This window comes from Bos indicus, chromosome 18 (genome assembly GCF_029378745.1).
Source record: "Bos indicus isolate NIAB-ARS_2022 breed Sahiwal x Tharparkar chromosome 18, NIAB-ARS_B.indTharparkar_mat_pri_1.0, whole genome shotgun sequence".
NCBI lineage: Eukaryota > Metazoa > Chordata > Mammalia > Artiodactyla > Bovidae > Bos > Bos indicus.
Window position 1 is genome coordinate 9,212,039 of NC_091777.1, and position 15,046 is coordinate 9,227,084.

The 15,046-nt window shown below is 45.4% G+C and overlaps 1 protein-coding gene and 1 long non-coding RNA gene across 4 annotated transcripts in view; one reads left to right on the forward strand and one right to left on the reverse strand.

The window, feature by feature from the left end:
* LOC109572994 (uncharacterized) overlaps positions 1–5,634 on the reverse strand; it is a 28,207-nt gene extending 22,573 nt beyond the window's left edge. Inside the window, exon 1 of one of the 3 annotated variants that reach the window (XR_002182887.2) lies at positions 5,217–5,634. This is a non-coding gene — a long non-coding RNA (uncharacterized lncRNA). The remainder of the gene's footprint in view (positions 1–5,216) is intronic. The other 2 variants (XR_011561418.1, XR_011561417.1) reach the window with 2 other exon arrangements.
* The window catches only part of HSD17B2 (hydroxysteroid 17-beta dehydrogenase 2), an 89,915-nt gene continuing 79,159 nt past the window's right edge, over positions 4,291–15,046 (forward strand). Inside the window, exon 1 of the mRNA XM_019980188.2 lies at positions 4,291–4,759. Within this exon, the coding sequence (XP_019835747.1) occupies positions 4,492–4,759 (268 nt within the window). The 5' untranslated portion in view covers positions 4,291–4,491. The remainder of the gene's footprint in view (positions 4,760–15,046) is intronic.

Here is a 15,046-nt window from a genome sequence, read left to right on the forward strand (position 1 = left end):
GCCAGATTCCTCTGTCCATGGGATTTTCCAGGCAAGGATACTGGAATGGGTTGCCATCTTCCCAACTCAGGGATCGAACCCAGGTATTCCGCATTGCAGGCAGATTCTTTACTGTCTGGGCCAGAAGGCACCTTCAAAAAGGGAGCTCCGCTGGCAGAAGGAAGCAACACATTGGCTCATTGACACCATTAACAGGAATAACTTGATCCAATTGGCACCATCCCCCTGGAAAGCTAAGCACAAGTTTGCCGGAAATGGGACATTGGTCAAGCGAAAATGGTCTTGAGGAAAGCTCTGAGATAGAATAATGGGGATGAACAGGAGACCCAGTTCAGCTCAGTCAGATGGAAGAAGTCCTCATTCAGAGGTAGAGCAGCCCCTCAGATGGACTAGGGCCCTGGAATCCTCAATCTGAATGAGGACATCCAAAGATCAGGTGGGATTGAACTAGTTTTCAACCGGGAATTCTGCAGTCCCATGTCTGTTCTCCCAATGGTAAAAACCTTCCGTTTCCACCACCATCTACCCTGCTTCAGAGGAGGGGACTGAGTCTCAGGAAGGGCAGGTAATTGCCCAATGCCTCACAGCTAGTAAGTTGGCAGAGTCACGGTTCAAACTCAGTCCTGTGAGTCTTTAAAGCTCACGTTTTCTTTGAAATAATGCCATTTGCAGCAACATGGATGTTACTAGAGATTACCGTACTAATTGAAGTAAGTCAGAAGGAGAAAGACAAATATCATAGGATACTACTTATATGTGAATCTGAAATACGACACTAATGAACCCATCTATGAAACAGGAAACAGACTTACGGACAAGGAGAGCAGACCTGTGGTGGCCAAGAGGGAGAGTGTTAGGGGAGGGATGCAGTGGGATGGTGGAGTTAGCCAGTATAAGGGTGTCCCTGGTGGCTCAGATGGCAAGGAATCTGCCTGCAATGCAGGAGACGTGGGTTTGATCCCTGGTTCGGGAAGATCCCCTGGAGTCGGGAATGGCTACGCACGCCATATTCTTGCCTGGAGCATTCCATGGACAGAGGAGCCTGGTGGGCTACAGTCCATGGAGTTGCAAAGAGTCAGATACCACTGAGCAACTCACATTTTCACTTTCACTTTCTATGATCTATAGGATGGATAAACCACAAGGTCCTACTGTAGAGCACAGAGGACTATATTCTATAACCTATGATAAGCCATAATGGAAAATAAAATTAAAATAAGAATGTGTATAGGACTTCCCTGGTGGTCCAGTGGTTAAGACTCTGCCTGCCAGTGCCGGGGACACGGGTTGGATCCCTGGTCTAGGATGATCCCACGTGGCACATAGCAACTAAGCCTGCCTGCCGCAACTACTGAGCTGATGCACGTACAGCCCATGCTCTGCAGCAAGAGAGGCCGCTGCAATGAGAAGCCTGTGCACCACAGCGAAGAGGAGCCTCCACTTCCGCAGCTAGAGAAAGCCCTCGCCCAGCCACGAAGACCCAACACAGCCAAAATGATAATAATACTAAACAATTAAAAATAATATAAAAAAGTATGTGTCTATATGTGTAACTGGATCACTTTGCTGTGTAGCAGAAAGTAACACAACATTGTACATCAACATTCAACAAAAATAAAAAAATAAATCTTGTATTCTTAATATAGCATACCCCCTTCCCTCACATCACAGCATCTTTTGCTTTCTCCTTGGGGGCCCCAGCATCGAGCAGCTTGGAAGCTACGTGGGCAGCCACCAGAGAAGATTTGCTCTGTCTCTGGTGGGTGTGCACTGTCAGAAAACCCGCATGGGGGTCAGGTCCCAGCCCCATGGGCCAGAAAAAGTGCAGAGGGCCCTGGCCAAGAGCCGCATCCTCACCTAGAATCCGTCTGACATCAGAGTTAGCTTGACTGAATCCTCCTGGCTGAGGAGGCCACAAGGACCATGAGGTACCCGCTCTGGGGATGGCTTTGTGGACAGCTGACAGGAAGAAATGGGGTGTGTGGAGTGAGGGTGATCTCGGGGCTCACCAAGCAAGATTTCACATCCTTATCCCTCAGCTCCCTGACCTGAAGCCGACAACTTCTGATGTCCTTGTGGCTGGGAGAGCAGACAAGAAGGGCCATTGCCCCAAGTGAGACCTCCATAAGGGCTTTGTTGTCACCCCTTCACGGTTCCACAGCACAATAAGTTTCACACCCAGTCTTCCCTTTTTTGTTTTAAGATTTTTTGATGTAGACCATTTTTTAAAAAGTCTCTATTGGATTTGTTACAATAGTGCTTCTGTTTTATATTTTGGCCGCGAGGCACATGGGATCTTACCTCCCTGACCAAGGATCGAACCTGCATCTGCTGCATTGGAAGATGACGATCCAGAAGGTGATTAACCACTGGACCACCAGGGAAGTCCAAGAACTATCCCTCCTTGGGTCTTGAGATAGCACCAAGCCCAGGTGGCTTGGCCTTATCTCCCTTTACAGCTGAGCTGGCTGAGCCCAGTGGTTCATCTCAGGCTCATCTGAGGCCAGAAAATAGCTTCGCCGACTCCTATCCAAAGCTCTACCTACCTGATGGGCTGCTACGTACACTTCCTCCAAAGTCTTGCCTCCGCCCCATCATTCATCACTGGAGTCCTCTCACCTGACCTTGGGCTTCCCTGATGGCTCAGTGGTAGAGAATCCACCAGCCAACGCAGGAGACGTGGCTTCAATCCCTGGGTTGGGAAGATCCCCTGGAGGAGGAAATGGCAACCCATTCCAGTACTCTTGCCCGGAGAATCCCATGCACAGAGGAGCCTGGCTGGCTACAGTCCATGGGGTCACAGAAGAGTCGGACACGACTTAGCAACTGAACAGCAATAACACAATCCCCCACCTCCTCCCCACCCTCAGCACGTGCTAACTGCAGCCAGGGTTTGTGAGAAATCCACACGCCACTAGGTGCTCTGTTTTCCTCCTCTGGTTCTTTCTCTCCTGTTGAAAAAATGCAAATTACCAGCACTGATGAGGCTCCTTCTGTGCCAGGCAGGATGTGCTTAGCACTTCACCTTAGTGTTTTTATGATTTTACAGCTGAGGAGATGAGGGTTTAGGGAAAAAGAATCACCCACCCAAGACAACCTAGCTATTAAGCTGCAGAGCTGAGATTGGATTTGAATAGAGCCAATCCGACCTCAGACTGAGGACTTTTCTTGTTTCTCCAGAGATGCCAACAGCTTGATCAGAATTCTGGGTCCCTCCCAGACAGGTGCCCAGAGCAGGCGAGGCTGTAAACCCAAGTAGGGTGGTGACCTCTTGGGGCTGTCAGCATTAATGCTCCCGAGTGCTGCCTTTTGAGAAAATTGAGTCATGGCTGTGGGTCTTGACCCACTATTCTTAAGTAGCTAATCCTCTTCCAGCCTCAATTTTCCACACTGTAAAATGTGCATAGTAACATCCACCTTGAACTATTTCATGCTTCAGATGAGGCTAAAATAGAGAAGAGCTAGTACATAATATACGAATTGTCTTTAATTTTTTTCTCCTAGCACAGTAGAGTGGTTAGAGCATAAAACTCTGAAATAAGACTGCTCGTTTCCACTTCTGTGTGATCTTGGGCAAGTTGCTTAAGCTCTGTGTGCCTCAGTGTCCTCACCCATAAAATCACTACAGTGATAGAAGTTATTTCATGGAGATACTGTGTTCAGAGTGACTGTGCATATTGACTCTCGAGCGCTAGTGCCTGGAGCAGAGTTTGGCAGAAAATAGGGTCTCAGCTGAACATGGCTCCTGGCACAAATAGGTATCTATCGGCCATTACTCATATTTTTATTATAGCGTTATCTCTCCCTGGCTTGGCTTTCCTCCGGTGAGACCAGAGCACTTCTCATTTGCTGAGACTCTCTTCCTCTACTTCTGTGTTCTCTTTTCCATCCAACCCTTCAGCCTGGCTCCAGTGGGAGATGGCAGGAATGCTGCAGATGTGGACGAAATCAGTGATCTGTTTCCCTTCCAGAGTGGTTGCTTGGATTTACATACACACACACACACACACACACACACACACACACACACACACACCCCTGGGTCAGAAAAGAACCTTGACCCACACACCACAGGCACTGAAAGATCTCCTCCAAGCTAGAGGTTTCGTCATTTACTGTTAATACAGTTTGAATTCTGTCAATTATTACCTAACTAGTTATCTCTCCAGAGGTGATTTAAAAAAAAATGATGTGTGTGTTTGTTGTGGGTGAGTACACATCTGTGTCATGTGTGCAGTGGGCGTGGGGGGTTGTAATCAAATAGTCAGTGCTCTAGTATTTATATTAAACTGCAGATTGATTTAAATTACCCACCAGGAAATATGTGGCTTATATGAGTATGCTTAATTCATACTCATTCAAAGTGAGCTGGGGCTGTTTTCTCCCCCTCCCTTCTTGCTTCCCCGTCCATATAACCCAGGCTGCCTCCAGACTGCCTTTGCCCACTTGACTCACTGGCCGTAAGCACGGAAAGGTGCAGAGTCACCAAGAATGGGCACTTTCTTCTCTGAGCCTGGGTGGCTCTTCCTGACTGTCACCGCAGTGCTGGGAGGAACAATTCTTTGCAAACTCAAGACTAGCCCAGGGCAGGTGGGGAGAAAGGTGGTCTGCCTGGCGGGCCTCTGGGGAGGCGCTTGCCTGATCAGCCTGTCCCTCTTCTGGGGCTTGGTCCTCTTCTCCCTGTCGTATTTCGTCATGTATACTTACTTTTCTGGCCAAGAGTTGTTACCTGTGGATCAAAAGGCAGTGCTGATAACAGGTAAGTGGACAGCCCTGCTCAGGGCCGGAACTGGCCCTTGCTTTGCCTTAGCAGGACTTTTTTTCAGATTAGGTTTAAAAAGAAAATATTTGGCATGGAGTAAATGCAAGCACATCCCCAGTGTCTTTCACTACAGCGATTTGATCTGCTTTCTTTAGAAGGTGCCTTTGATGAGGATGGTGGTACGAGGGACTTGGAAGGGAACATCTATCTAAGTCATGATTTTGTTAATTTCCCAGGATATGTACAAATAAGGCAAGGCGGTTCATTTCATCATAGCCAGGAAAGCCCTATAGGTTTTGTTTTTTTTTTTAAAGCTAAAACCAAATTTCGTTCTGAGATTAATGTTTAGCTGTGTTTTAGACTTGGCTTCTTATTCCTGAGATGCACAAAAAAGATCTCAAATTGAGGTTATCCTTGTACTTTGCTTCATTATTTAAATATCAAAGAGACTCACCCGGGCTGGAAAACGTCGCGGTTTTCCCCAACTGCTGTCAGGAACCTTGTGTCTCATCCGAACCTTTGCCTTCAGATCTCTCTTGGGACTGCTAATGTTTCTTAATTGGATCAATTTGGCAAGGTGTCCAGAAGGCGGCTGGCTGCCTGTTGGCCGAGGTGCTAGCTGTTTTTCCTTTTCCTGTGTTGCTTTTCCCCCTGCTGCAAGTGTGAGGCCAAACTAAATTCCTAGGTGCTGTAAAACTGGTTTGTTTGGTTGTGAAGTTTGAGCTTGGATAGGACTTTAATTAGGGTTACCTAGTGTTATCCTCACCCAGAAAGTCCAGCCACGGTGAGGACGGCAGCTGCAGAACCATTTGCTGGGAGGGAGGTCATTACCCCACTCTCCACCCCTAGGTTGTGACCCACGGGAGTGAAGTGAAGGCAAACAGGCAGTATGAACGGAACCAAATCAGGCGATTTCCCAAGTCACCGAGAAAGGGACTAGAAAGCGACTTGTCTATCTTGCTCTTGACTTTTAACTCGTTCATGAAATTCTCTGTTAAAATGAGATGCAAGTAGGCACTTGCTGGAGTTCTGAAGTGCTGCAGAAAACAAGCTTCTGCAGTGAAAAAGAAAAATCACCAAAACAGTTCAAGGGTAGAAAATTCAGTTGATCCATGGGATGTTTATCTACGCTAATGTCTGGTGTTACCTGGAGTCACGCATCTGGAGGACTTGGCTGGGTTTTCCACTGTTTCACTCAAATGTTATAGGGCTGGCTGGGTGAAAAGCTGTAAGAACAGTATAAATTTTTCTGTTCAGTCTGTAGTAGCAAGTCCCCACAGTCTTCAGAGTAATTCCAGTTCCAATTTATTTTTTGTACTTTTCCACTTGCATGAAAGAAGACAGAACAATGAAGCATGTTAGAAAAAAATAATCATGATGCTGTTGTTGACACTAATGGCCATGATTTCTCGGAGGTCCAAATATTCCTGGGAAATGGATTTCAAGAAGCAGCACTTCTAAGACTAATAGATAAGAATACTAAAGCTTAGGATAAACAGAAGTAAACTTCAAGGTAACCGAGAAAGCAGGAATTGTCTCTTGCTTGTTTGTCTTGTCAGTGTTCTTTATCCTATGCTTTTGAAGACAGAGGCATGCAGAAACGTACCAAATACACACCCAGCTCAGCTCACACCAGCCATTGAAATGTCCTGACTTGTGTTCAGTGGCACGGAAAATGACTGATTCAATTAGGCAACTCAAACCCAGTGACTAATCCCTCAATGAAATGCTTAGCAATTAGGAGGCTTAGGCTTAAGAAAGGAAGGACATACCTTAAGGCTGACTGAATTGAGCCTTTCAAGTCACTTTCAGGAGGAATGCCATAGACTGCATACAATTCTAGAGAAGTTCTCAAGACCTTTGTACTAAATAGGAAAATTTTAAATGAATTTAGTTAGTTAGACTCTTGTTGTTGCTCAGTTGCCCAGTCATGTCTAATTCTTAACAACTCCATGGATTGCAGCACACCAGGCCTCCCTGTCCCTCACCATCTCCCAAAGTTTGCCCAAGTTCATGTCCATTGCATCAGCGATGCCATCCAGCCATCTCATCCTCAGATGGCCTTTTCTCCTTCTTTCCTCAATCTTTCCCAGCATCAGGAACTTTTCCAATGAGTCAGTTGTTTGCATCAGATGGCCAAAATACTGGAGTTTCATCTTCAGTATCAGTCCTTCCAATGAGTATTCCAGGTTGATTTCCCTGAAGATTGATGGGTTTGATCTCCTTGCTGTCCAGCAGATTCTCAGGAGTCTTCTCCAGAACGGTAGTTCAAAGGCATCGATTCTTTGGTGCTGTGCCTTCTTTATGGTCCAGCTGTCACAGCCATACCCACTGGGAAGACCATAGCCTTGACTATGTGAATGAACATTTGTCCGCAGAGTAATGTCTCTGCTTTTCAACATACTGTCTAGATTTGTCATAGCTTTCCTGCCAAGAGGTAAATGTCTTCTGATTCCATGGCTGCAGTCACCATCCACAGTTATTTTAGAGTCCAAGAAGAGGAAATCTGTCACTACTTTCAACTTTTCCCCCTGATGTGCCATGAAGTAATGGGGCCGGATGCCATGTTCTTAGGGTTTTTAATGTTTAGTTTTAAGCTAGCTCTTTCACTCTCCTCCTTCATACTGATTAAGAGGCTCTTTAGTTCCTCTTCAGTTCAGTTCAGTTCACTTCAGTCGCTCAGTCATGTCCAACTCTTTGCGATTCCATGAATCACAGCACGCCAGGCCTCCCTGTTTATCACCAACTCCCGGAGTTCACTCAAACTCACGTCCATCCAGGTGGGGAGGCCATCCAGCCATCTCATCCTCTGTCGTCCCCTTTTCCTCCTGCCCCCAATCCCTCCAAGCATCAGAGTCTTTTCCAATGAGTCAACTCTTCACATGAGGAAGCCAAAGTACTGGAGCTTCAGCTTTAGCATCATTCCCTCCAAAGAACACCCAGGGCTGATCTTCAGAATGGACTGGTTGGATCTCCTTGCAGTCCAAGGGACTCTCAAGAGTCTTCTTCAACACCACAGTTCAAAAGCGTCAATTCTTCAGCGCCCATCTTTCTTCACAGTCCAACTCTCACATCCATACATGACTGGAAAAACCATAGCCTTGACAAGATGGACCTTTGTTGGCAAAGTAATGTCTAGGCTTTTCAATATGCTGTCTAGGTTGGTCATAACTTTCCTTCCAAGGAGCAAGCGTCTTTTAATTTGATGGCTGCAGTCACCATCCGCAGTGATTTTGGAGCCCCCAAAAATAAAGTCTGACAATGTTTCCACTGTTTCCCCATCTATTTCCCATGAAGTGATGGGACCAGATGTCATGATCTCAGTTTTCTGAATGTTGAGCTTTAAGCCAACTTTTTCACTCTCCTCTTTCACTTTCATCAAGAGGCTTTTGAGTTCCTCTTCACTTTCTGCCATAAGGGTGGTGTCATCTGCATATCTGAGGTTATTGGTATTTCTCCCGGCAATCTTGATTCCAGCTGGTGCTTCTTCCAGCCCAGCATTTCTCATGATGTACTCTGCATATAGGTTAGATAAGCAGTGTGACAATATACAGCCTTGATGTACTCCTTTTCCTATTTGGAACCAGTCTGTTGTTCCATGTCCAGTTCTAACTGTTGCTTCCTGACCTGCATATAGGTTTCTCAAGAGGCAGGTCAGGTGGTCTGGTATTCCCATCTCTTTCAGAATTTTCCACAGTTTATTGTGATCCACACAGTCAAAGGCTTTGGCATAGTCAATAAAGCAAAAATAGATGTTTTTCTGGAACTCTCTTGCTTTTTTGATGATCCAGTGGACGTTGGCAATTTGATCTCTGGTTCCTCTGCCTTTTCTAAAACCAGCTTGAACATCTGGACATTCCTGGTTCAAGTATTCTTGAAGCCTAGCTTGGAGAATTTTGAACGTTACTTTGCCAGTGTGTGAGATGAGTGCAATTGTGCGGTAGTTTGAGCATTCTTTGGCATTGCCTTTCTTTGGGATTGGAATAAAAACTGACCTTTTCCAGTCCTGTGGCCACTGCTGAGTTTTCCAAATTTGCTGGCATATTGAGTGCAACATTTTCACAGCATCATCTTTCAGGATTTGAAATAGCTCAACTGGAATTCCATCACCTCCACTAGCTTTGTTCGTAGTGATGCTTCCTAAGGCCCACTTGACTTCACATTCCAGGATGTCTGGCTCTAAGTGAGTGATCACACTATCTGGGTATTGAAGATCTGGATTGTGAAGATCTTTTTGGTATAGTTCTGTGTATTCTTGCCACCTCTTCTTAATATCTTCTGTTCTGTTAGGTCCCTACCATTTCTGTCCTTTATTGAGCCTATCTTTGCATGAAATGTTCCCTTGGTATCTCTAATTTTCTTGAGGAGATATCTAGTCTTTCCCATCCTATTGTTTTCCTCTATTTCTTTGCACTGATCACTGAGGAAGGCTTTCTTATCTCTTCTTGCTATTCTTTGGAACTCTGCATTCAGATGCTTATATCTTTCCTTTTCTCCTTTGCTTTTCACTTCTCTTCTTTTCACAGCCATTAGTAAGGCCTCCTCAGACAGGCATTTTTCTTTTTTGCATTTCTGTTTTGGGGGATGGTCTTGTTCCCTGTCTCCTGTACAATGTCACGAACCTCTGTCCATAGTTCATCAGGCACTCTATCTATCAGATCTAGGCCCTTAAATCTATTTCTCACTTCCATTGTATAATCATAAGGGATTTGATTTAGGTCATGCCTGAATGGTCTAGTGGTTTTCCCTACTTTCTTCAATTTAAGTCTGAATTTGGCAATAAGGAGTTCATGATCTGAGCCACAGTCAGCTCCCAGTCTTGTTTTTGCTGACCGTATAGAGCTTCTCCATCTTTGGCTGCAAAGAATATAATCAATCTGATTTCAGTGTTGACCATCTGGTGATGTCCATGTGTAGAGTCTTCTCTTGTGTTGTTGGAAGAGGGTGTTTGCTATGACCAGTGTATTCTCTTGGCAGAACTCTATTAGCCTTTGCCCTGCTTCATTCTTCACTGCAAGGCCAAATTTGCCTGTTACTCCAGGTGTTTCTTGACTTCCTACTTTTGCATTCCAGTCCCCTATAATGAAAAGGACATCTTTTTTGGATGTTAGTTCTAAAAGGTATTGTAGGTCTTGATAGAGCCATTCAACTTCAGCTTCTTCAGCATTACTGGTTGGGGCATAGACTTGGATTACTGTGATATTGAAGGGTTTGCCTTGGAGATGAACAGAGATGATTCTGTCATTTTTGAGACTGCATCCAAGTACTGCATTTCAGACTCTTTTGTTGACCATGATGGCCACTCCATTTCTTCTGAGGGATTCCTGCCCACAGTAGTAGATATAATGGTCATTTGAGTTAAATTTACCCATTCCAGTCCATTTTAGTTCACTGATTCCTAAAATGTCAACATTCACTCTTATCATCTCCTGTTTGATCACTTCCAATTTGCCTTGATTCATGGACCTAACATTCCAGGTTCTTATGCAATATTGCTCTTTACAGCATCGGATCTTGCTTCCATCACCAGTCACATCCACAACTGGGTGTTGTTTTTGTTTTGGCTCCATCTGTTAATTCTTTCTGGAGTTATTTCTCCACCGATCTCTAGTAGATATTGGGCACTTACCAATCTGGGGAGTTCATCTTTCGGTGTCCTATCTTTTTGCCTTTTCATACTCTTCATGGGGTTCTCAAGGCAAGAATACTGAAGTGGTTTGCCATTCCCTTCTCCAGCGGGCCATATTTTGTCAGAACTCTCCACCATGACCCGTCCATCTTGGGTGGCCCTACATGCATGGCTCATAGTTTCATTGAGTTAGACAAGGCTGTGGTCCATGTGATCAGATTGGTTAGTTTTCTGTGATGGTGGTTTTCAGTCTATCTGCCCTCTGATGGCAAAGGATAAGAGGCTTATGAAAGCTTCCTGATGGGATAGACTGACTGAGGGGGACACTGGGTCTTGTTCTGATGGGCTGGGCCATGCCCAGTAAATCTTTAATCTAATTTTCTGTTGATGGGTGGAGCTGTGTTCCCTCCCTGATATTTACCTGGGGCTCAGCAATCATTTTACCCTTGTGGGCCTTACCTGGGGCTTCCCTTGTGGCTCAGACAGTAAAGCATCTGCCTACAATGCAGGAGACCCGGGTTCGATCCCTGGGTCCGGAAGCTCCCCTGGGGAAGGAAATGGCAACCCATTCCAGTATTCTTGCCTGGAAAATCCCATGGACAGAGGAGCCTGGTAGGCTACAGTCCATGGGGTCGCAAAGAGTTGGACACGACTGAGCGACTTCACTTCACTTCAGCAATCCATAGGAAAAGGAATAGTCAAGGCTGTATGTTGTCACCCTGCTTATTTAACTTATATGCAGAGTACATCATGAGAAACGCTGGGCTGGAAGAAGCACAAGCTGGAATCAAGATTGCTGGGAAATATCAATAACCTCAGATATGCAGATGACACCACCCTTATGGCAGAAAGTGAAGAGGAACTCAAAAGCCTCTGGATGAAAGTGAAAGAGGAGAGTGAAAAAGTTGGCTTAAAGCTCAACATTCAGAAAACTAAGATCATGGCATCTGGTCCCATCACTTCATGGGAAATAGATGGGGAAACAGTGGAAACAGTGTCAGACTTATTTTTTTGGGCTCCAAAATCACTGCAGATGGTGATTGCAGCCATGAAATTAAAAGACGCTTGCTCCTTGGAAGGAAAGTTATGACCAACCTAGATAGCATATTCAAAAGCAGAGACATTACTTTGCCAACAAAGGTCCGTCTTGTCGAGGCTATGGTTTTTCCTGTGGTCATGTACAGATGTGAGAGTTGGACTGTGAAGAAAGCTGAGCGCCGAAGAATTGATCCTTTTGAACTGTGGTGTTGGAGAAGACTCTTGCGAGTCCCTTGGACTGCAAGGAGATCCAACCAGTCCATTCTAAAGGAGATCAGTCCTGGGTGTTCTTGGGAAGGACTGATGCTAAAGATGAAACTCCAATACTTGGGCCACCTGATGTGAAGAGTTGACTCTTTGGAAAAGACTCTGATGCTGGGAGGGATTAGGGGCAGGAGGAGAAGGGGATGACAGAAGATGAGATGGCTGGATGGCATCATCCGACTTGATGGACATGAGTTTGAGTGAACTCCGGGAGTTGGTGATGGACAGGGAGGCCTGGCATGCTGCAACTCATGGGATGGCAAAGAGTCAGACATGACTGAGTGACTGAACTGAACTGAACAGCGATCAATGCAAAGAAATAGAGGAAAACAACAGAATGGGAAAGACTAGCGATCTCTTCAAGAAAATTAGAGATACCAAGGGACCATTTCATGCAAAGATGGGCTGGATAAAGGACAACAATGGTATGGACCTAACAGAAGCAGAAGATATTAAGAAGAGATGGCAAGAATGCACAGAAGAACTGTACGAAAAAAATCTTCAAGACCCAGATAATCACGATGGTATGATCACTCACCTAGAGCCAGACATCCTGGAATGTGAAGTCAAGTGGGCCTTAGAAAGTATCTCTACAAACAAAGCTAGTGGAGGTGATGGAATTCCAGTTGAGCTATTTCAAATCCTGAAAGATGATGCTGTGAAGGTGCTGCACTCAATATGTCAGCAAATTTGGAAAACTCAGCAGTGGCCACAGGACTGGAAAAAGTTAGTTTTCATTCCAATCCCAAGGAAAGGCAATGCCAAAGAATGCTCAAACTACCACACAATTGCACTCATTTCACATGCTAGTAAAGTAATGCTCAAAATTCTCCAAGCCAGGCTTCAGCAATACAAGAACCATGAACCTCCAGATGTTCAAGCTGGTTTTAGAAAAGGCAAGGAACCAGAGATCAAATTGCCAATATCCACTGGATCATCAAAAAAGCAAGAGAGTTCCAGAAAAACATCTATTTCTGTTTTATTGACTATGCCAAAGCCTTTGACTGTGTGGATCACAATAAACTGTGGAAAATTCTGAAAGAGATGGGAATACCAGACCACCTGACCTGCCTCTTGAGAAATCTATATGCAGGTCAGGAAGCGACAGTTAGAACTGGACATGGAACAACAGACTGGTTCCAAATAGGAAAAGGAGTACGTCAGGACTGTATATTGTCACCCTGCTTGTTTAACTTATATGCAGCGTACATCATGAGAAATGCTGGGCTGGAAGAAGCACCAGCTAGAATCAAGATTGCCGGGAGAAATATCAATAACCTCAGATATGCAGATGACACCACCCTTATGACAGAAAGTGAAGAGGAACTAAAAAGTCTCTTGATGAAAGTGAAAGAGGAGAGTGAAAAAGTTAGCTTAAAGCTCAACATTCAGAAAACTAAGATCATGGTATCTGGTCCCAGCACTTCATGACAAATAGATGGGGAAACAATGGAAACAGTGTCAGACTTTATTTTGGGGGGCTCCAAAATCACTGCAGATGGTGGTTGCAGCCATGAAATTAAAAGACGCTTGCTCCTTGGAAGGAAAGTTATGACCAACCTAGATAGCATATTCAAAAGCAGAGACATTACTTTGCCAACAAAGGTCCATCTAATAGGTTTAGGTTTTACCAGTGGTCATGTATGGATGTGGGAGTTGGACTATAAAGAAAGCTGAGCACTGAAGAATTGATGCTTTTGAACTGTGGTGTTGGAGAAGACTCTTGTGAGTCCCTTTGACTGCAAGGAGATCCAACCAGTCCATCCTAAAGGAGACCAGTTGTGGGTGTTCATTGGAAGGACTGATGCTGAGGCTGAAACTCCAATACTTTGCCCACCTCATGCAAAGAGTTGGCTCATTGGAAAAGAGCTTGATGCTGGGAGGGATTGGAGGCAGAAGAAGGGGACAACAGAGGATGAGATAGTTGGATGGCATCACTGACTTGATGCACATGAGTTCGGGTGAACTCCGGGAGTTGTTGATGGACAGGGAGGCCTGGCGTGCTGCAATTCATGGGGTTGCAAAGAGTTGGACACGACTGAGCCACTGAACTGAACCGAACTGAAACTTTGGTGGAGGTAATGAAGATAATGGTGACCTCCCTCAAAAGATCCCAGGCATGCACTGTTATACTAAGTGCCCCCAGTGTTGCAGGAAGCCACTGCTGATCCACGCCTCCACCAGAGACTCCTGGACACCCACAGGCAAGTCTCCCGTGGGGTCACTGTTCCTTTCTCCTTAGTCCTGCTGCACAGGTTTCTGTTGTGCCCTCCCAGAATCACAGTCTTGTGTGAGTTCTGGCAGCTGTATAGTGGGGTTAATGGAAACCTCTTCCAAGAGGAGTTATGCCATACCCACACCTAGAGCTCCTGTCCCTCCAGCAGACCACTGCTGACCCATACCTCCACAGGAGATGCTCAAACACAGTTCTGTCTCAGTCTCTGGTGTCCCTGGGTCCTGGTGCACACAAGATTTGTTTGAGCCCTCTGAGCATCTCTGGCGGGCATGGGGTTTGATTCTAAATGCGAATTCGCCCCTCCTACCGTCTTGCTAGGGCTTCTCCTTTGCCTTTGGACGTGGGATATCTCCTCACAGCCGCTCCAGCTCCTACCATCTTACTGAGGTTTTTCTGACCTTGGACGTGGGGTATCTGCACATGGCTGCTCCAGCACAGCGCAGCCGCCACTCGCATTTAGGACTTCTTCTAAATGTGCTTTCTGCCAGTAGAGTGGTATCATCTTCATAAAGGAAGTTGTTGATGTTTGTCCCACGGATGTTGATTCCAGCTTGTAACTCATCCAGCCCGGCATTTCTCCTGATGTGCTCAGCACATAGATTAAACAAACAGGGTGACAGCAGATAGCCTTGTCGCATTCCTTTCTGTCTTGAACCAATCAGTTGTTCCATACAGGGTTCTAACTGTTGCTTCTTGACCCACATACAGGTTTCTCAGGAGACAGGTAAGATGGTCTGGTATTCCCATCTCTTTAAGAGTTTCCACAGTTTATTATGATCCACACAGTCGAAGGCTTTGGCATAGTTGATGAAACAGAGGTAGATGTTTTTCTGGAATTCCCTAGCTTTCTCTATGATCCAGCGAATGTTGGCAATTTGGCCTCTGGTTCCTTTTCCCTTTCTAAACCCAGCTTGGACATCTCGAAGTTCTTGGTTTGCATAATGCTGAAGCCTAGTATGCAAGAATTTAAGCGTGACCTTATTTCATGGGAGATGAATGCAATTGTCCGATGGTTAGAACATTCTTTAAGTTCTCCCCTTCTTAGGAATTGGGATGAAAATTGACCTTTTCCAGTCCTGTGGCCACTCCTGGGTCTTTCAGATTTGTAGACATATTG